The following is a 23,787-nucleotide window of genomic DNA, read 5'->3' as shown; positions in this document are numbered from 1 at the left end:
GCATACTATTTTGTATTTCTTTTTTTCTCCTTATACAATACAGTACAATACAGTACCATTTACCTGAATTCCTAATTTTTAGGTTACTGAAGTCTCTAATCCAAGCATCTTTTCATGGTTCATTGTATAGGGCTTCTTAATTGTTACTATCATCTTCACCACATCTTTCCAAACATCTGCATTATATATATAATTGTCCTATCATGATCAAAAGACTTTCAAAACAGGATCAGAATGTTTTTTTTACTTCATAGATGAGACAGTGTTTGCTTAATGATTAGACATGCTGCAAAACCTTACATGGTGTTTTATCACCCACCCCAGCCTCTCATCACTCACACTGGTGTGGGCACAGGGTGGAAATGCCAAGATGTTTTCACCAGGGTAGGTGAAAGGTAACTTTGATGCAATAAACAGTTCAACTTTTCTTGGGGGGTGTTTATCTCTGTTTTTCTTGAGGGGTTGACTGGAGATAGAATCAGTACTTCAGGCTATCATTGGTTTGTAGCACACCAGTTTTTATGTTGTAATCTCTTCTGGTTTGGCGAGCAAACACAACAGTTTATTAAGGGCATGACCCAGGGCATGCTGATGTAAGTGAAGAATTCATATTGACTTCAATGATCTTTGGGCTGATGCCTAAGTAAACTCAAAGACACAAGCCCTGTTTAGTTAAAAATAGCAATGCTCTTGAGACTTTTTAATGCTTTTAGGGGTGAGAACCATTCAAATCAAAAGATAAACGTTCAGCTCAGTGTTAAGGACCCTGTGGACAGCTGACATCTGTAACTATACATGCTTTTCAATAAACTTTCAATTTGCATAACCTGCATAGCTTAGAGACTTGACTGCATGACTTGCATGGAAAACCAATGGGAAATCAGATTTGCCATAGATTTAAACAACAGCATCAAGAGCTCGCACAATTCCACTCATTTGCTCTACAAAGTGACATTTTGGCAATGGTGTGCCTTGCAAAGGTTGTGATGTCCATCTAATCACTTTATATTAGAAAATTGTTGCAAACAAGAAAAAAAATAGAGTAATTGAAATTAAATTCCACTAAAATAAAGAGGAACATGGAGTTCATTCACCTATGATAAGTTAAAAGGAGATGGAAAATCTTAATAAGGGATGTCTTTGGAATGTTCCAGTCTTAAAAAAAAACTAGACTTTTTCATATTTGCTTTCCACTTATTTAAATGCTTTTCTACATAAAGCAAAACTTATCTATCATACCAGAGATGCCTGCATCTTATAAACATAAGCATAATTTCTCCACTTCCCAAACCCTTTCACTATGAAATTTTTTCAAATTAAATAAAAATCAAAAAAAAAAAAATCAAGCAAAAACTCACACAAATTTTCTGGTGAATCAAATATAGAAAAAGATTAACACCAACATCCTTAACAATACCAACTTATTTATTGGTGCTATATACCAATTAAAATAAATTAGTATTATGAGCTCATTTAATTTTTATTATTTTGTTCATATCAGCTCATACTGTATGTCTAAATCCTCTTTAAAATGAAAAGGCAAATTTTTAATGTTAGGGAGATAAGACAAAAATATTTTATTAATAGTAGTTTAGGAAAACAAAAAAGATACTCTGTTAAAGCTGAGAATATTCTGCAGATGTTTTTTTTTTGGCTACATCCTGACATAAAAAGTCTAAGAGAGAGATATTCAGGCAGTGTCTAGAAATGCAGCAGCTCCCAAAGCAGGGTTTTCCTCTGAATTAGCCTTACAGCAGAAGCTGGTAACAAAACACGACCCACCAAGGTTTGAGCGTGGAATCAGACTACCCAAAAACAAGGTGGGAGTTGGTAATCTGGCAGAACAACTTAAATGCAGCATGCATCTTTTAAACTCAGCAAAGTAGCAGTACTAGAATGAAAATCTAGACTAACTACACACACAGAGAATTCGCTCATGGCAAATTCTTGGTCCAATTTTGCATTGCTGTTTTTTCCAGCACCTTCTTGCAACAGCTCTCAAGCCATTTTATACAGTGGATGCTGGGATCAAATTCACCCTAGTGCAACTAGTTGTCCTCCAGTTTAACCCTTCTGAAGTCTTTACCACATAAATGGATCTTATGGGGTGTACAGTCTGTGAGACCAATTTGTTCTTAGAAGTCGATACAGGACAAGGTAGCTTAGAAGGTGCAAGCAACTTTCTCTTCAAAAGTCTGCCCCTGAAAGAAAAGGCAAACTAATAATTAAGAGGCTTGCATGTTTCAAAAATAGATCAGGCTTGCCACTAAATAAAGTTATTAATTCAAACAGACCATTGTCAAAACAGTCAAAAGACCATGCAGAAACCAAAATTACCACCAGAATAAATCCTGCAACTGATGTGAAAAAAGTAAATAATTTTTATGCCGTTATTTACTATCCATAAAGAAATCCCTGCATTAAGAAAAGGAAGTTAAAAAAGTGGGGGCTTAGGGGGAGGGAGGGGGGTATTTCTCTGAGATTAACTCTGTGTCAGCTCTGGGGCCTTGAAAGACTGCCAGCTGTCCGGGTGTACATATTTTACCACTGAAGTATGCTTTTGTTTCGGAACGGTTGAGACCCCCAAAATGATGTAATCCCCAGCGGAAGACTGACAAGCTTTGAGATATTCCAAAACACAGATGACAGACAAAATAGCAAGTAATCAGTAACTCCATTGAATATTATCTTGCGAGAATCCAACAACACAAACCTAATGCACCAGATAACAGCATTGCTTTGAGCAAACCTGGAGTAGAACATCACAAAGATTTCTGCAAAGAAGAAATCATTCAAGAAGGACAATTATCTACATGGGTGGAGGGAAGAAAGGCGGAGGGGAACATATGCCTTTCATAATTAGGGGCCTGATTATACTGTAGCCGAAAGGGATTTTTTACATTTTAAATTTGATTACATTTCAGAGTGAAGCACACTAATTGGTATTTCTGCAGTCTGAACAGAACTTCATCTACTTAGGAGGGGGAAAAAATAACAAAAACCAATGACCTTCATACCATCTATGCTTAATATCTCATTTTTTGCCTGAAGTATTCATGGTTTCCCTTCAATTGCTGAAGCTATCTCTGGGAATAAGTGCTTTATGACTCATTGCAGTTTATCTCAGAAAAGCAGGGAAGAGATACTAACAAAATATACTAGAATCAAATAGATACTAAATCCAACAATCCCAGCTGCTACAAGGAAAATAAATCAAACCAGTCCATCCACCACCATAAATAAGAGACTGGAAGAAATTATTTGCACAGGCAACACTCAAGATGGCACCTTAAATTCAGGGTCATCAAGAGAATTAATTAATTAAGGTACATGTGCATTGAAAAATGCAGAAAGCCCCACTCACTAAAAGATCAAATGCATGATGCACTTCCAGTTCCTGTCTATTTGCCAGAAACACAGTGTTGAGGTACAATAAGGTAAACTGGCATGACAAGAGCAAAAGTAACATAGAAGGTCTCATAAAACTTGTAAATGAGTATATACTACCATGTATACATATTCTTCTTTCTCAAATACATGCCAGACAAATGCATATTTTGTGTCTAAGCCAAAGAACTGAGAAGGAACCATCATAAGCATAACTTAGGGGCCATGAACTGAAAGTAAAATATCCAGACCTTTGGACAAGGACTGGTGCTGGACAAGTGTTGGTGAAAGGAGATGCACTTCCAATACAAGAGTATTTCTGAAGAAAAAGTATTTTACAGAATGTAAAGGAAAGAAAAAGGCATAAATTAATAATTATGAATAGAAACAAAGCAACACCCAACTCTGCAACCTGACCTTTGTTGATTAAAGCCCCTAGGAACAGACCGGGCACTCAATGTCACCATCCTGCTGTGTGCCCTGGCAGGCAAACCATAAACCAGCCAGGGATGCCTGCTCTATAAGGACAAAACCAACTTGTTCAAGAATGATTCCCACAGCTCTTCCCTGGAAATGGAGGGACACGTACTTCACAAAGCTGGTTCAAGACACTTAACTAAACAAAATTAGCTATACCCTCAAAAAGCTCTTGCTGCGTGCTGTGAAAAGGAGACAGACAGACAGACAAGGTTCCTGTTTTAAATCTGCCTTGAAGTAAGGTGACAAGAACAAACCCAGTATTCTTCACTTTCATCCCTGGTCAATACAAGTGAGTGTTTTGAGGGTCCTATGTAGGATGGAGGTAACATAGGGAGTTAACATAGGAAGTAAGCATGTCTTTGTTTATTTCATTTTTATTTTTTTCCTTTTAAAAAATAATTTCATAACCAGTTGAGGATGGAACTGTCCTAAGCTTATTCTGTAGAACATGAGTGGGATAGTAAGAACATGGCATTTTCACCTATGGATAGTAACTGGTCATTGAAGTCTCCTCACAATAAATGCCTGACCTGAAATTAGGAATAACAAAGAGTAAGATACTTCACCTACATGAATGCAGCAAAGGTACAAGATAGCCTGCAGGTGGGAGTCTGGAGAAATCAATGGCAAACATTAGGAGCAGGTAAACAAAAAAGAAATGTATCAAGAAACTAAGGAGCTAAGGGCTGAATATATGTGTGTGATGGAGAGACAGGCAGCTGTCTGGAAATGGGGCAGATGTAAAAACAGATGGACAGGGAGGAATATGAGATGGATGGTGGAGGAAAAGAGTTGTGGCATGAAGACACAGAAGCTAAAAGAATATAGGCAGAAAACCTCAATCCTTTGTAAATCTCAGGACTCTGTTGCTGTCAAATATCAGCAAAGCCAAGGTATGTTTACCTGCTGGTAAACATTTGGTCCATTTGGAAGACAAGGAAAACAACCTGCTATTGCATTGATCACTTCACTAGTACCAGCAGCAGATAGCTATGATGTGCAGACAAATTATTCAAGCTTGCCAGTAAAGCAACTATCATTCTCTACAGCTGAAATGTTGTTTCAGCTTTTAAGTATTGTGTTTGCTTACTTCAGAAATTATGTTGAAAGCATCAAAGGAACAACAGTGAGTTTGTGAAGGCAAGTGCTCAAAAGTTAACAAATGCCAGAATTACAGTTCCTCAGCATGAGCATCAAGATGCAGAAGCAATTAATTAGCCCCTACTACTTCTTCTGCCATTTCTTCTTAGTACACAGGATTTTCAGGAATGTGGGCAGAGTATGGAGAAGATGATGGAAAGGTGCAAAAGATGAAGAAACTGAAGAATATGTTTCACTTTCTCTGACTCCCAGCTCTCACCTGCTGTTAGGCAAGGCTACTGGAGGCATGGCTTTTTCCGAATATTTGTTACATTTTTCTCTTTGGCAGCCTCCAGTCTAATAAAGATAACACAAAATATCTCCTTTAAGATAACAGAGTGCTTTTGCCATTTCTATATATTCCCAATTGCTCAACATTTTAAGAGAAGAAACTCAGAGTTTTCTCTGGGATCCTGGCATATCTCTGGGAAGCCTTCTGGTACAGACATGCTGATATTCAGTAACAGCCTGGGAAAGAAGATGTCATCTGGGAAGCACAGCTCGGCGAACTGGCAGCAGCACCTCACTGTGGCTATAAGCAGTCCCCAAAGACTGTTTTATAACTCTAATTCTACCTCTCTCTCTCTGTTATTTTATTAAGGTCTTGGTGGCTACATCAATACACATGGTATACACAGATCTGTAAAACAAGTATGGGCAGGCAGCACAGGAAACAAAAGCCTGAAGATTTGAATCAACAAGGAACATTCAGACACTATATCCACACATTCCCCACTTTAACATAAACCCAAGCAAGTCAAATTCCTCATTTGTATTGTTTTTCCCTAGGTAAGTTTGTCTAATTGGTTGTGACTGGCTGTTGCCACCTCTCATCAGGCAACTACTCCACAATGTTTATTTTAATGAATGAAGTGGGAAACTAAGAGAGAATAAGACACCTGGTACTAAACTAGCCTTAGTGATGCATTTGGCTTTTTAAAATTGTGTACAACACAAACATCATTATGATATCTGAGAAAGGGGAGGGGGGAAAAATCCTTAGGCTATGATCTGTGAGCTTTCCTGTCTTGACAGACCACAGTCCCAGTGTCTGCAAAAGAGAGCAGAAAGGTCACAGAAAATGTAACTTGACCTGAACTTTAACCACCAGAGGTGACATTTACTCAACTATAAAATTTAAAACTAAACAAGAACAAATAGGGAGAAAGGACTACGAGAGTGCCTTCTCCATGTTGATTTAAAATTCGAGACCATGAAAGATTTGCTTCTTTCTTACTAGAGCATGAATACCCATGAAGAGATTTGTGAAAAAGTACTGATTTAACAAGGTAGAGTTTTTGAATTTTTGTAATACAGGACAATATTTGGACATTATTGAAAATGCAAATGGTAGTAGCACTATGGCATTTCTAAAGAAGGTATTTAATTTTTATGTAGGAAAAAAAATTGCATTAGGCAAGGTTGACAGATCAATGAAAATATTTAATTCTGTTTATCCCCCTAAGTCAGAATTGATCCACAGACAACACCAAAACAGTTCAATCCAACCCTTAAACTTGATCTTAGGACTGTTGCAAATACAAGGGGAACTATATGTTTTCACACCAATTTATACAGAAGCAGAACCTAACACTTAAAATATTGTGTATATGTCAAAGTATGTAAGACAGTAAATTATCTTGACTAAAATGGGCAGTTGAACAGATGTCCAGAGCCAAAATCCATGAGTCTTCAAAATCAGGGTATGCTGACTGAGTGAACTGCATGGGCAATTGATACATGTTTAAGCCATAAATCACCAAACTATTTATTAAATTTTAGAAATTATTTTGAATGTGATTTTTATAGTCCTGATTCTTCTGTTGAGATGGTAAGATGACCAACACACCAATGGTGTTGCAAGATAAAAGACTGCTTGGTTATTAATGTCCATTATACAAAAAGATTTCTTTGGCTTAACACTGTGGTATCACAGAATTGTGTAACTCCATTTTATGTGTGGGCTTGACTCCTTGAAATACTGGATTTCAACATATTGCATTATCATTAAAATATGTGGAGACTGTTAGCATGACATAGGTTGACTGTCCAAAATTCAAAGAACAGCATTCACCTCTGATATAATCTCATGGTTTCAAGATAATTACCACCACTGCTGAGCTGAATAAAAGAACTAGAAATATCTAAAGATAGCAATTATTCCTCCTTGCCTCTGCAGAGGCATTGCTGTCTGTCCTTGTGCCATCAGATCCAGCACACATCATACATTTAAAACAGATACCAAATCGATAAGAATTAGAACAGAATGCTTAGAAATTCTTACAAGAAAGCACTCAAATGAACCAAGTCCAATTTTGCAATCTACAGCAAATACTATACAAAAGCAAAACAACCCTAAAACAATCTCACTAGTTTTCTTTCATATGGGTAATGGTTAACAAATTTTTCTTTTTGTTTTGACAGTTATTTAATACTTCTTGATTTTTGGTTTCCCAGGCTGGGTATGCTCTACAAAACAGCAAGAATTTACTCATAATTGTATATGACGTCAAAACTTCAAGGTTTGACAGAGACTTGTATGAAAAGAAAAAAATTATTTAATCATGCACATACATACAAAAGTACTTTTAAAAAAGTTGACTAATTTTAAAGATGCTTCTGTTTTCATTTTATGCTTGATGCAAAGATATATTTGATATTAGAAGCATCTTCTACATGCTATTGAAATTGCATGCTGAAAAAGAATATAAATCATTAATGAAAATTGCAGGGTATCAGTTTCCTGTTGCACTTGGCTGTCTGCTAAGTTGGCAGTGAGACAGTGGCCTGCAGAGCTGCAGGCATATGTCTCATGTTAAAAAAAGGAAAAACGACTTCATGTTATAAACACTTCAATGAAAATTACTATCCAGTTTGGAACCAACTGAGAGCAGGTGTTGAAGACGAAATAAACAGACAACATATGAAAGGTTAAAAAAAAAAATCCCCAATGCTACTGGCCTTCCATTAGGATTGTCTTCTACCATAGATTTTAATATCATCATGAAATCCAAACAAAACATACCTGCATGAGTAGAAAGCAACAAGATTTTCTCATGTTTAGGACCATAGCTTTTTAACAGTGATATTTAAGTTATGCCTGAAATTTTTAAAACCTGTTAAAAATATGCCTATGTAACTTTAGATATAAATTAATCCAGAAATTATTGCAATTTGTCTTTCAAACATTTCACTAGAAACCCTTCCATGTTTTCCAGCTGAAAAATAGGTCAGGAATCCACCCAAGCAGTGACACAAAGCCTGCAGTCAATTGATTTGCCTCACCCATCTCCCACTTGCGATCCACAGATTTCGAACAGAAATGGGAAAACCCTTTAGAAAGGTCACAGCAGAAAGGTACTGTGGTCTTGGAGAGCTCAAGGATCCTAAGGAGAGCTGATAAAATTTAGGATATGTGCATCTGCAAAGTCAGCAGCTAAATCAGAGCAGGTCATTGCTTCAGTGCAAACCCAATTTCTCCTTGTTTTAGCAGAGATCACAAAAATCCCCATGAATCCTTCTGACTGTTGTGTAAATCAGAGAAATATCTTGGGACATGTGAAGTGACCTTTTCTTGCCCAATGGCTCTGTTACCATGAAGCAAAGGACTGATGTGTTGCAGCAGGGGCATCATCTCAGGATTAATTAAACTGCAGGCGCTCCCTAGGCAGCCCCCCTCAGCTGGCCAGAGAGCAGCTTTGCTTGTGTCTTCCCAGTGGTCCTGGCAGGGTGAACCTCAGATCCACCACCATCTGGAACTGCTGGAGCACAAGTGCTTTCCCCTGGATCATGTCCAAAACACACTGAGAAATAGAGATACTAGGAGGTCATTTTACACACAGTCAGAGAGGGGTATTTTAGGCGTCTATAAAATCAACTGGGACAACAGGAAAAAAAACTTCCTGAACGTCCAACTTTCATTTCATAATTGGGAAGAAAATTATCTGGACTTTCTCTAGCTGCATTAATAATGCCTGCATGGTTGCACGATTAAACAACTTAGCTCTAACAACAGAGCCTACGTTTTGTTGCTAAGCCAAAAGGGAAAACTCATTCCAACTGCATCTTATCTGCATGCCAGCCTGGGAGAGCTCTGCAAGAGAAGGACCTTCTCCTTGGTACTGGAGGAGACACAGGGAGCATGGGAGAAAGAAACATTGCCATAATCCAAGTTTCTTTTCTGTCATTTGATTAGAGCCATCCCATGTGAAAGATTTTCCTCTTTGAAATGCACCCATGGTGAGGCAGTAGCTCTGAAGTTTGCACAGCCACAGCACAACAACATCTGCAGCTCCTCTCTCTATCACAGCAGGTACGTATAGATAGCTCTACACAGAATCATACTCTGTGTCATTTCTGGCATTTGCCTTCACTATGGAGCGGCAGGACATGCAGGAAACAGAACACAGACTATTCAAACAATGCAGCCTACAATCATGCACATAGAGTAACCTGGTGGAAAGAGGTCTATTTCCCATCTCAAACCAGAGTGCAAAGCTGTCCCACTAACATTGGGCATGAATATATTCAAGGACTAGGACTAGAAGAAGTTAATCAATATTTCTGAGACAAGTCTATTTGGACCTTCAAAATGTTTAGCTATTTGATGTGTTAAGGCATTCTCTCACCCTCTGTAACCCTTGTGAAATTTCAACATGAACCGTTTAGCTTATTGTGCTGGTTTGGTGTGAGATACAGTTAGTTTTCATCATAGTATTTGGTATGAGTCTGGTTTGGATTTGTGCTGAAAATAGGGTTGATAACAGATGGATATTTTAGTTCCTGATGAGCAATGCTTACACAGAGTTCAAGGCCTTTTCTGCTCCTCACCTCACCCCAGAAGGACTCTTGGGGTGTGCAAGGAGCTGGGAGGGGACACAATGAGGACAGCTGACCCCAACTGACCCAAGGATATTTCAGACCATAAAATGGTGCCGTGCTCAGCACATAGATCTGGGGGGAAAAGGAGGAAGGGAGGGGTGAGACATTTGGAAGGATGGCATTTTTCTTCCCAAGACATTGTTACAAGTGATGGACCCTGCTTTTCTGGAGATGGCTGCCCACAGGAAGTGGTGAATGAATTCCTTGGTTTGCTTTGCTTGTACACACAGCTTTTGCTTTGCCTATTAAACTGTCTTTATATCAACCCACAAGTTTTCTCCCTTTTAGTCTTCTGATTCTCTTCCCCATCCCATGGGGAAGGAGTGAGTGAGCAGGGTCTACATGGGGCTGGCAGGGGTTAAACCACAACACTTAGAAACCTTTGTTTTTGGTGAGGAGCAAATGCCTATTTACTAAATCTACTGGCATCAATTTCCACACATCTAGAATCATGGATAAATTTTTAAATCTGAATCCTCTACCCAGACATGCAGGAAAGCCCCAGCAGGATCCAGCATTGCTTACACAAGGCTCTTGGCTTTTTTGTGCAGACAATGCAAATGCAGAGCTCCTGAAATGCGAATGGGCAAAACAGAAGATCTTGAGAAAGTCTGCAGAGAGCACGGCTCAATAAGACTTCTCTAAACATTCAAAACAAAGAACTTTTAATGTCTTGAATTATGTAATCTTTGCAAACTCAGAAAAGACAATATTTAATTTTTATTTTTCTGTATTTCCCTAAATGATAACAAGCAACAATTTGGTGGCAGATTTTAAAATTTTCTTTTGGATAAATACAGCCAGTTGTAGTTCCCAACATAAACACCTACACTACATAGAAACACCAGATTAACCCATCTCTAATTTGTCTACATGTTGCCATTAATGTGTTACTTTTTTTTCAAGTCATTACTATTTTTTCCCATCAGTTCTGCTGCAAAATTCACAGATTACTTGGAAATAAGCTAGAATGCAAGGAAGGAGGCGGGTTAGCCTTCCACTGAAGTAGTGCAAATTTTATTAACACTTGTTTTCTGTAAAAGCATGGAAACTTTAAAATCACCAGAATTCACTCTTGGATTTTATGTTTTAAAAAATAGTTTATTTTTCTGTATGAATAAAAATTCTCCATGAACTATACTTCTACTGTGAAGCTGGGAAAACTTCCTCTTACACAGAACAAGTGGCACATTTCGTCTAAAGGGGATACAGCATAATTTCCTACCTACTTACCCACCCAAAATATAGCCAAGTTTGGGAAATCATTTCTCCAAACCAGAAGTGAAGTGAAGACCACAACCAAATAAAAGTGTGTATATCTCTTAGAGAATTGGCTGTCTCTGTCTAGGGATGCAAACATTTATTGCAAAACCAGGAGTGATTTTAGGATTAAAGATACTTAGGCCACACTGGCATTATTAGCATGTAACTTCATTAATATGAAACATCTCCTCCAAAAAATCATGTGCTTAGGACAAGCAGAATCAGTCGAGAGTGTCTAATCCAACATGGCAATGCCTACACTCAAGATAATCACAGAATCACAGAATTACAGAATGATTTGAGTCGGAAGGGACCCTCTGTTTCCAACCCCTCTGCCATGGGCAAGGAATCCTCCACTGGCCCATCATCTTTACTCTGTTCTTTCAAATTTAACCCAAATCCATGAGAAAAGATGAAGAAATAGCATCCAACCTCTCCTGCCACAACCAAAGATTCAGATGTATCTCCAGATAAATAAAAGATAAAGAGTCTTATGAGTCCCAGTCCCTAGACTTATACACAGGTCAAAAAGGGTACAATACAGACTTCAAACAGCTTGTATTTCCTTTATGCAAGACTCTAGACATTAAAAGAACTCTGCAGTTCTACTTTGGCCTTTACTTAAATATTTCTCAGTTTGCTTTACCCCCTCCCACATTATATAACACACAGAATTTAGAAAAAGCAAGGGAAAGGTCCAAAAATCCATTTTGTGATTAAAAATTCCAGTAGTTCCTGGCACAGAAGAATTCCTGTTACACCTGTGCTCAAGAGGATGCAATTTACACAGCCCTAGCAGGTGAAAGTTACTGCATACGGGCAGCCCAGCCTGCTGCCTGTGCTGGGGCTAAGCTGGGGGTCCTCAGAGCACACCATGGAAAGCAGATCTGCTCTACAGAGCTCCCACAGAGACTTGCAGATGAAAAAGAGAGAATGGCGCAGCTGAAAAAATAGATTTTTTTTATTGCTTTGTGGCTCTATTAGCATTACTTTTGCAGACGTTTGCATTTGCACACAGCTCTACACAGACATTTAGAGAACTAGATGAACAGATAAGATGATAAAATAAATATGCTATTTTGCAGTGTTTTTTTTTTTTTCAAACAGCTTCCAAAAAGCCCCACCCCTAAAGCTCCCAAACCTAGCATTCTGGGAAAAGTATCATTTTCCATTATACTTTGGTCTATTCTTCTCCAATTTGTAACATTCTGCTGGAATCAGTGATGAAGAACATATGTTTGAGGTAAATTACACCCAGGAGAAATCTTGGAACTGTTACATTTAGTTTTATTACCCAAGGCATTAGGATACTTTAGCACTACACTTATTATTTAACATTTCCATCAAACAAGACACTGCTAATGTACTTTTATATTATTATGCATGCAAAAATTAGCATCGTATTTCTTAATGTGTGATTAATGCATTTTCATTTTACTTAACAGTTCCAGGGTATTTTTTAATGCTTCAATGAAACAAGGTGTTACATAAATGCAGAATGCTATTGTACAAATATTTGGGAAAACATATGTTCAGGCAACAGTAAGGTTGAGTATCCTAACAGTCAACAGCCAGGAAATTGGAAGGGCTTGTGCTTCTTACACAATATAAGTTTATGCAATTGCTGCATCTTTAACATATTCTGCAGAGGGCTGTAACCTAGAGTGCCCTAGGGAAACCTAGTGTGGCCAATGGGACAGACAGGCCCTGTCTCTGACAATTGCTAGTTCAATACTAGTCCAGTTTCACTAGGTAACACCAAATAGTACAAATATCCCCTGAGCACCTGTGGGCTGTAATCTTCTGGGGGAGATTTGCACTAGCTCTGTGAGGTAGTCACATAACTGGAGATTTCCCATAGGCATAGACTCATGCAAGCATCAATAAGTTTAGATTTAACAAGTATAATAGGAATAAAAGACTATTACTTTGACTGATAATTTGATTTCAAAACACAAGTCTTCTAAGGCTTTTAAAAGGTTTTGCATTGTATTTCTCAAGTGATTCTAGGGGAACAACAAATAAAACCAAGAAAAATGTGTACTTGTCAAGACTGCACAACTTCAATGCTTTGCAGAAAAGAAGAAAGCAAAAGGCTGAGGCAGCAGTTCAGAACCACAGCTAAGATATGGCTTTTAACTTCAATTTCAATTGAAATCAACCACAGAGCCTTAGCACAGTGTTGGGTCCAAGCTAAAAACATCAGGCACCAGGTGTATCGGGAAGCAGAGCACAAAGTCCCCTCTGTTCAAAGACATGCAATCACTAATACCTCAAAATGTAATTTAATGACTTTCTGCTTCAAGTTCCAAAATGAGTCACAAAGCTGAGAGCACCAGATCACTTCATTAACTGCAAACTGAGAGCCAGAGAAAGTTACTTGCTGAATATCATGAGTCTCACTTACTTTATTAGTACTTCTTCCTCATATGAGAATAACTGAAGCTATATTGTTCTAGTTCTCTGTGGTCAGTCCATGCAGTGAATTCAGCTATGGGTCACAGAAAATACATTATATAATCATGAAATTGAGGACTGTGCTACAATGCACATAGGAGTCAAATGATGTTTACATGGGAAAACTATTTACTGGCATTTCTCAACTTTGAAGTGTTTGGATTTGCAGCCTATGTATTTTTTACTTCTATGTGCCTTTTTTACAGGTAACAGTAAATTTTGCTGTCTCTTGCTATAACTCAAGCTGTCCAATCATGGATTGCCAGCAGGGTTTGAAACTTCAACATGGAGGTGAGGAATGAGCCAGCAGGCAGTGTCTCTCGAATCCATCCAATAACTAGCACTGTTTTCTCTTCTGATACATCCCATTTAACATTCTTCCTATTACTTACCTTGATGGACAGGTGAAAATAAAAGACATTACCATTTTACTTTGTTCTGATCATGAATGCATAATTCTAAGCATTATTGAAATTTATTTTATTCTAATTAAGTTTTGTGGACCTTTAAGAACACAAAAAAGGTTTTTTTGTTCCTGACTTAAAAGTAAAATGAGAGTAGAACACTGTAGGTCTGGAACACGATCTGTCCAGACTTGTGGCTGTTGCTAACTTGCAAAGCTGTGTTAACTTTGTGAAAATATGTCAACCTGCATCTGCTAAAAGGAATAGTCAGTCTGTAGTTCATAGACGTTCTGCTGGTAGCACAATGTGTCTTGGCACTGTACCTTCAACGGTACAAAAAGGAGAAATGGTCACTGCTCTCTATTCCCTGACTTTCAGCCCTGCGACAAAGAGAGTCCTGCTCTGCCTGTGTGTTTGAAGGAAAGCTTGTGGATGGTCCTACAGTTCTGACTTGCTCTGCTCTCAAGTAGCAAGCAAGCTACCCAAGGTTCAGAGGGCAGCAGGCTGTAGAGCACAAGCCTGGCAAAATAGAGATCAAGGGGGAGTAGGTCTAAGGCTGGTCAAGTTTTAAGTCTTCCCAATTCAAATATGCTGCAAATAGAGCAAATTGCAAATTCAGCAAATTCCACTAGCACTGACAAAGCAAATGGTTGGATAAAAAAAAGGCTTGAAAACTACCTACGGAGTATTCCTAGAAATTTCATGTGATACCTTGCTGCCAACACGATGTTTATTTCTGCTGATGACAATACATGTTATTTTCCTTTGTCCTCTCCCATAAATAACTCAAAACAAAAAGATGTAAAACAAAAAAATGCTGAAGAACCAAAAAGGTATCAAGCAGTAAGTGTGCAAAAAGTATGCAATACTATCAACTACTTGTGCAGACTGCATAGACATGGTTGTGTGAAAACAGAAAGAGAAATGTAAGGATGCAAAGACTCTGGCTTTGTGTTATGCAATTAATTTCATCATATAATAATGATGGGCTTGATCTAAAACTACCTGTACTGTGTTTCTCCTCAGCTTCTCTTTGGTACTTGGTCGAAGTTTTAGAGACTTAAAATCTTCACATACTTACATTAAGCACAATGAAGAGAAACTGACAAAGCTGTGATTTAAAACTTTGATTGTTGGAGAAAAGGAAAAAAACAAAACCAGAGATTTAGAAAGTATTGCATCCCACCCACTAGAAGACACCATTGAAGTTGTGAAGGAAACATCATTTGGTGGACAAGATGTGCAGTACAAACTGAAAAACAGGAAGGCAAAAGCCTACAAGAAGCCTGGGACACTGTGGGCACTGTGGGCAGGAGTATTAAAATAACACCACAGTGCAAATATGACCAAGTGACCCCATTCCTACCCTAAGTCTTTTAAGTATTACAATATTTTACACTCAAAGCAACATCAGATCAGTGAGACCACACCTATATTTTGAATTTGAAGTGTCCACAGGGAATAGTACCAGAATAACCAACAGCAGTATTATTCCACTTCCCTTGAGCCTCCCCACTTAGGCCTATTCTTGGCAAAGGCTTTCAATTGCAAACTCCTCTCAATATCTTGATTTATGTTCATATGCTTCCACCTCAAAGATGACCTGGTCAATGACCTGCTCAATATTACTAAATACCAAGAAAACTGGTAACAGAAAGTGAGATCCCCTCTGCCATGCTAGGCCACTCCTGAGGCATAGCTCACTTAAAACTAAGTTTTTAACAATTATTTTTTTTCTAAAATGTGATACCAGCAACAAGAGGTTAGGGTTTTCCTATTTTATTAGTGCTCATCTAAAAAAGGCTTAGCATGCTATTTTTAAAGGCTAGTGTTCATGTTGTTTCAGCAAAAAGCTCAATGTTGGTTTTAGACACATTTCTACTTTTATGCCAGACAAGCCAGCTCCTCGTATTCACAAAGCAACTGTGGTTCACTGAACATATTTCCAGGATTAATTTTGACTTCCCAGGGTCAACTTTACACCAATCAATGAAAGAAATTGTGGAAAAGATTACCTTAAGAAAACACACAAACTTAGCCAACCTTTAACAAAAAGAACAACTTGTAGAGTTTTCATCGGACTCAGCACTCTTCAAGGACAGCCTGTCAGCATTTGGCATATATGAACACAGGAGATGGAACAAATCTACAGGAAATCCTTGTGCTTACTCATGTACTCTCAGCACCACAGACAAGTCAAGCCATATTTATACACTTCTCCCAGTTCACACGTTCCCAGACATCTAATTTCTCCCCATACATGCAGAATCTTACCTGTAATTTTCTGCAACAAAGGAGATGGCTCTGGCTCATCACAAATTGCCTTGACAAGCGCCTTTTTCACCTCTTCTTCAGCTATGTCCAGCTCTTTTCCACATTTGATTTCTCCAACCACAGAATATATGTATATCAGCAAGACAAGGAAGTCCTCACAGGCATAATCATCTTTTGTCCTTCTGTTATAAGACTTGATCATTGGCAATAACTGGTTCAAAACACTGGGCATTTCTGACTCACCAATAGTCTGAAAAACAGAGAGAAGATTGTGTCAGACTGTCTCCAGAGTGCTTGTAAGTTAGGACCAGACATACTCCTGTGGCACATCATTCAATATTCACATGCTCAGTAGTCAGCAGATGGTGATGTGATTTATTTGCTGCTTAGACAGTGAATTTATTAGTTGTTGACAGTTTTTTTCTTAGGGACTTATGTTAGCAGCATTTTAGCACTTGAAAAGCCTTATGATTAGATCTTCTCCAAGTACCAGTATGATGAGAGGATAAGAGCATCCATCTCTTGGAATGTGTAGAAATGGTACAAGCACAAGGTCAAACACTTCCTCTAAATTTTAGACTTCATCCTTGGGTCTGATTTTGTACATGAGCAGGGGGTTTAAAGCCCACCTTCCATTGACTTGCTGACATCCACACTATGCAACACCAGGGCTGGCATTTAGATCCATTATTCAGGTCTCTGACACTCAGTGACTAATTGTACCATCAAACTGCCATCCTCACTGCCCAGAAACACCTGTGGATGAAACTTTTACATGCTAATTTTCTGCTTTGTCTTAGCTGGGAACTCAGCAGCAGGTTCAGGTGAGAGGTGGGAACACTGCAAGGGAAACAGGAACACTCTGCTCTTGTATGGGGAGGGAGGTGTGGGAGGAAAGAACAGACTTTCCTGGTGGTAGTGATTGCTCAGATCCATCCAGGACATCTCCTGCAATACCAATACCCTGCCCCTTGTCCTGTGATCACCTAAAAGATCCCCCTGTAAAAACCTGTCGGTCAGTTCACAGTGTACAGTGAATCATCAAATCTCTTGTAATCCAAGGAGTCAAGTCTGCAAACATTTATTCTTTTTTGTTACTACAATAATTTCACCTAGACCAGTCATGGTAAATAGGCACCACAGCCAATAATACACCTTTTAAATTGATTCACAATAAGTAAATAAAATACAAATCAATCATATTAGGAAGAGACACAAGTTTATGCAATAACAAAACCATGCAATAGCTTTAGGAACATAGAAATTGAAAGCTTTATCTCCTGGTACACCCAATACTTCAGGGGTCTGGTTGTATTTTTAGTTGTTCTTTGTCAGTCTCAGAAATGCTAGCAAGCATCTCATGAACTGTCATTTTTATACCTACACTGATCCACCACAGATCTCAATCATTAAGAAAGCATGAATTACTTAAGCTCCAATAAACTTTTTTCCAGACTGTGCCATAAGAAACTACACTTCTGTGGACTTTTGTACCCCACCCTGCTCTTGACATACAACTTTTGCCATGGACCCATCTCTTCTGGGACTTCAGTGTGGTCAGATGCTATGTTTTCATTAGAATACAAATCTAGGAGAAGAATTTTCTAACTACCCACTAAACCTAACAGTAAGTGCAACTGCAGACTTGAAGCACTAAATTACAAAGCTGCAGTGGTCAAAAGCATGGGGGAGCCAAGAAGGAACATTCTGAAATCCAGGAGGGGTTGGCACCCTCTGTGTTTGGGCAGGGAGTGCTAAATCACATACACAGTAAGTCCCAGCACTGCTCCACCCAGGAAGAAATTCTGTGGTGTTTGGCACCGGTCTAGCATATGCTGGTAGCTGGGCCATCCTCAAGACAAGGGTGTTTGATTCCTGAATTTCAGCTCAGCCCTGCCTTAGTTCAGTATTACCTCTTCTCTTCTGGAAAAGTGACACAAATTCTCATCTGGATGCCAGTACAATAAATAACAGAGCTTTCAGATCCTAAGATGGAAAAAGACAAATTACAAAGGAATTCAGAAGTATGCATCTATCATAAGGAAGCCATCTGCAATGAACAAGGGCCTTATCAGCCCTAAAAATCTAAGAAATCAAAATAAACCTACATGTGGAGTTTTTCTGGAATAGATGACAAACTTCAGTCTATATTAACCTAAATTCATCTTTATGAAGAGGCAAGACCTATGTCAGGTATTACTGAACATCATCTACTATCTACTGGCACATCATCTATTCCCCTCCTCCCCTCCCTATACACAAACTATTTCACTCCATCTTTAAACATGCCACAGCATGCTGCTACACCACCAAAGATGAGTTCTTGAAAAAACTGTGTTTTGCATGCATGGGTTATCCACAAGCACAGAGCACTGAGGATGCACATGGTTGTACAGAACAGTAGAGTGAATAGCTCCGGCTTGCTTGCGGATCATAGCTCCTGAAAGTACACATGTCCAGCATCTTTGGCAAACTTCCAAACATACATGATTTAAAAAAAAAAATAATGTCTAAACTTTCAGGGTGATTTACTGTAGGACAGGCTAAAACTCAACAACTTCAAGTAAAAATTGTCACCTCTTATCTTCAAAGTAAAAATGAAAGAGAAAAAAAAAATTAAAGAGCTGTAATAAACCATTAACTTCAGAATGCACATAGGGTCCTTCTGGGGTATGAACTTCTCTGGAATGTTTCTCCCCTTATCTCTTGGGAAATGGCACCGCAGAGGACTTCAAATGGAGCTTCCAAGTTTCAGAGGCTATTTTGTCCAAAAGGCCAGTTGGACTGGACTGTGCATGAAAAAAAAAGGGACTCACAACCTCACTGCAGAGCATGGCTCCACAGGGAGCTGGGAAATTTGCCTCAAACAAAATCCACTGGCAGATTGTCATTATCTGGCCACCTCCAGTGATTTAGAGGCTCCTTCCACCACCTAACAATCAATCAATTACTCTGATTGAACAGCCCTAGAACACAAGTTTTTAAAATGTAACTACCCATGACCCAAGTTTCCTGCTGGTTATGTTGGCCTCAAGTTAGCCCCATTTGTCTATCATCAAGGGAGCCAATAAAAATAATAAAAATAGGTCAATTCTGAGCTTTCCAAAGACTGTATAAAAACATTAATGCTGCTTAATGCAGAAACAGCTAAAAGGCTGAAGCTCAAACACTTTCTGCTCAGTTGCGTTGTTTGGACATTTTAATGCTTTAATCATATATTCTCCAGAATTCAGGGAGAGTTTGTGACAGATTTTTGTTGTTTTCTGTCTCTTTCCTCCACCCTCTTTAGATATTTATTTTTAGAACTTAAGTGGTATAATATTTTGATGTCCCTAAGGATAAATAAACTGATGTCAATTTGCTGATTTTTGCAAAAGACCTGAATTTTGGCAGATGGGGGAATAGTGAAGAAATTACAAACGTATTTTGGGGGGAGTTTAAATACTGAATATGATACTGTGCTTCAAAATCTTATTTTAAATCTCATTTATAGGATCTACAGGAATTAGGAGGAAGTGTAATAACCCAAGAAAAAATGTTTTGCAATTTTGTGAGAGGCACTATTATAAGTATTAAAAAGACTGTAAGAATCTAAAGCCATATGTATCATTAGACTTATTTTACACAATAGAAAACAGAATTTACTTGAATTACCACATGTCCCTGACAAAACTTAGAAGAGAACTGAGCACTGTAACCCCTGCATTTCCAGCCCAGTGTCCTCAACTTGTCATTAAAAATATTCAACCAAGTGGAATTTATTTTCTTTAAAATGCAGGAAGAAGGAGGAGATAAATCTTGAGAGACTACTTCACTATGTAAATATTCTAGTGGCTTTCCGTCCAAGAAGCAAAACATGTTTAATTCCTTCAGAGGTCGCATGAGTTAAACAGAACTTCTTGGAATGGGAACCACACAGCTTTACACAAGTGAAGAACTTTATTGGGGAAAACCAAAACTAAAAAACAACACCAAAACCCATCTGCAGGTAAAACCAGCAAAAGAATCAGTGGAAACTCACAAGCCCCTGGGTAATTTGCTGCCCCATGCTCCTGGACTGGCCTATTTAATTAATAATAGCTCCTTTTATTGATAACTTAGGTGGGAAAACAGATGTGGAATAGGCTTTCCAATGTTGCCCTATTTGATGATTTTTCATGTTTTACCTGGGCCTGACTTTTTGTGGTTTGTGATTTTGCCACACTGCATATTAACATTCCCACTGTCCAGACAGAGACAAGAACATTCAACTGCTAAAAGTGACAATGGCACCAAAGGAGGACCTCATGGGTATGTGAAACTGGCTCAGATCCTTTGATGGTAATAGATCTCTACAGCAACAGTCATTTTAGTAAAAACAACAGTCACTGCCAAACTAAGGAGGAGTCCTTGCTGCCTGCAGTGCTCAGCTGCCCATAAATCAAATGATCCAGTTCTGCAGTTTTACACTGTTCGCCTCTCTGAGATTTGGGGTTGATTGCACAGAATTTCCATATGGATGGGAAGATATCTGTGCTTCCTGCAAAACAATTATTTAATGTATTTAGAGTTTATTCAATGGCCTACAGGTGACTAGTGATTTGACACAATAAATCAGTTAAGTACGATCCTACCACTCAAATTATGATTCGCCATATGAGGCTCTAGAAATCATTATAATTGTTGACTTAGGCAGGTTTTGATTAAAATTTACCTCTGCTTTGTTTTCTTTTTACATATTTCTAGGGTATGATTCAAGAATAAGCAATCCAGAACATCAAAAAAAAAAAAAGTTCTTCAAAGTACCACACTCTCACCATTATGAAATACTTCAATCTGTATATGTCAAAATATAGAGCACACAGTTATTCAGACAGGTGATTTTAGATAACCAAAGCACATTGTCTATGTTTCCTTTTGCAGGAAGTAAAGTTTTAGTCTCAAATGTATGCTTCCAGCTGGGGAGGGGCTGACAAAGCCTCTCCTCACTGGGAGAATGAGCAAACTTTGGCCTTAGGAGAAAGTAGACAAAGGATTGAGTGAACTCACAGCAGACTGAGAGTGGAGGTGTAAGAAGCTGGCAGTAAAAGGCTGCCTCCAGTTAAAAAAAAACCGTGTAAGCCATCAAAGATCAGGAGAGACATCAATTGCCTTTTATTGGAGACCAAAACAGCTTTATGACTTGCCCCTGCCAATACCAAGAGACTGCATCTTCCTCTCTTTAATGGCAGCATCTGTCTATTCACTTGATAAACGATAAAGAAACCCACCAAGGACATACATATAAAGAAAACAGTGGAGAACTAAACTGTTAGTGAGAGACAAGGGAAACAGTAAAAGAATGTAGGATCTGTCTCCTCTGTCGTTACTTTTAATGATTCTTCTGTTTTAATGAAGTATCCCTACAGAGCCAAATCGATCTCCTGCCCTCTTTTCTGCACTTACTGCCCACCCTGAACATTGCCCGAGGAACTATGTTCTCAAAACTGTAGAGACAATTTTCAGGCTCTCCTCATAGAGAGATTGAATCTTAAAATTTTACTGTAAATAAATTTAAGGAGTAAGCTTTCCAGAAGCTATTTTTAACCCAGCTCATGTTGTCAAAGATACAGATTCACATTCATACTATGTCCATGTTCTCTCAATTAGACATCATTCTCATCTTCCATTCACCATAGCAACTTCTTCCTTCTGCACTTGATAGAGTGTTTCTGTGACTGCACATTAAAACAAATTTTAACCATACTGGTTCTCTGCTTGGCTTTACTGCTTGGCCACAGAAACACCTAGTTGTGAAGGACAGAGATTGGACTGCCTCCTTATGCAACAGTGCTGGCTTGAAGCTTAGATGAACTAGAGTTTAAGGTTGCCAAGAGATAAAAGAAAATTACAGAAATAATCACCTGCTCATTGGATGATTTCTTCAATACACTCTCATATGGCCAGATGCTTAACTGATGTCTATCAGTCAACAGGACAGACATCAACAGCCCTTTGATATACCTGCTGAATATCTATCCAGGATGTCAGACATTACTACAGAATGCAGTGACAAGTCAAAGGCAAGAAAAAATTACTGCCAACATAAAGCTTTTTAAAAGCACAACATTTGTAAGCTCTTCTGGTCATAGATAATTTTTTTAACATGTCTTACACAATTCCAAAAACACAACACTGACACTTAACAGCTAATATGTGATAACAACACAAGTATTTAAAACAAGCTCTTCAAGCCCTATCATTTAAAAACCAAAACAAAGGCAAAGTCCAGGACAGTTCTCTCTGCCAATAACTCCCTAGCCTATGATCATGACCTAAGCAATTGGATTCCATCTGGATCCCACAGACAAAGCAGTATATTCCAGTACTTTTCTTTAACTAATATCCTTAGGACATAAAAGAAACTATATTTTGAACAACATAATTAAGATTTCCTCTTAACACACTTCTCCTGTCTTCACTGAGCACCACAGTTACTTGACAATTTCCTGGTGTTAATCATCTTACAACTTCTTCAGTTATTTTTGTTTCTTCTGCTGCAACAAGCAGATTCTGTCATTATGTCAGAACTGCAATACTTATATGTTCTGAGAAAATTCACATGCCCACTCCTATCTCTTCTTCCACAGCACCAAAATCACCCAAACATAGTGAGTTATGCTGTTGTGCAATGTATCACCACATTGTATGGTCCAGTTTTTCCCTCTCTCTTTGGAGATCACCTACATGTACAGCCATGTTAACATATTTTAATGGATTAATGGGGGCTCAGGAGCAACAGTGTAGGGAGAAAAGGATATTTAGTAAGTCTGGATTTTATTAGATGAAGCTCTTCAAGAATAAGGAGAATTTTATTTAGATCACCTCATATACGACATAAGAGAGTCATCAGCAGGTTAAAAACTGAATACTTCCAAACTACTCAGTCAAAGCTTTTAGCTGTGATAGCTTCTAAAGACATGCTTGGTGAAAACATGAATCAGCACAGCAAAAACAGTGTTAGAAGAATGAAAAAGGAATACAGATACAGTCAAGAAAAAGACTGTATCAGAAAAAGATCTTGGTGCTATGCATGTCAGGATTTTTTGTGTGTGGCTTTTGAGGCTGTTTGTTTCTATAAGTCTTGGAATACTGAAAAAATTGCCAGAAGATGGTAAGAGTTAATAACTGAGAAAAGGGCACAGGGATAAAATAGTATCCTATGAAGTTAAAACTCATATCAACTTTGAGGGAAACAATGGGAAAGCATGCAATCACTACAAAGCAAGGGAAAAGAAGCCAGAGGGTTAGAAAACAAATAAAAGGGGTATAAATCAAGAAAAATACAGTATAAAATATAGGTTTGGCCATTCAATAGTGCAGATCATGTCTGCAGAAGGAGGAGATTCTGTCCCAGGAGATGATTATTGAAAAAGATTTGGGAGATGCTCAGGACAAAGAAAAGGATTGAATTCCTGCTTAGATGACTAGCTGTAATAAGTCAGGTTAGAAAAATAGATGACCCAGTACAGAGAAAAAGACA

At 38.3% G+C, this 23,787-nt stretch overlaps 1 protein-coding gene across 1 annotated transcript in view; it reads right to left on the bottom strand.

Annotated features, from left to right (window-relative positions):
• SCFD2 (sec1 family domain containing 2) overlaps window positions 1-23,787 on the bottom strand; it is a 198,086-nt gene that overhangs the window by 93,600 nt on the left and 80,699 nt on the right. Inside the window, exon 5 of the mRNA XM_033060195.2 lies at window positions 16,287-16,536. Within this exon, the coding sequence (XP_032916086.1) occupies window positions 16,287-16,536 (250 nt within the window). The remainder of the gene's footprint in view (window positions 1-16,286; window positions 16,537-23,787) is intronic.

The sequence above is a fragment of the Catharus ustulatus genome, chromosome 5 (assembly GCF_009819885.2).
Source record: "Catharus ustulatus isolate bCatUst1 chromosome 5, bCatUst1.pri.v2, whole genome shotgun sequence".
Classification (NCBI taxonomy): Eukaryota; Metazoa; Chordata; class Aves; order Passeriformes; family Turdidae; genus Catharus; species Catharus ustulatus.
The sequence above is the reverse complement of the archived record's forward strand: the minus strand, read 5'-3'. Positions and strand labels throughout refer to the sequence as shown.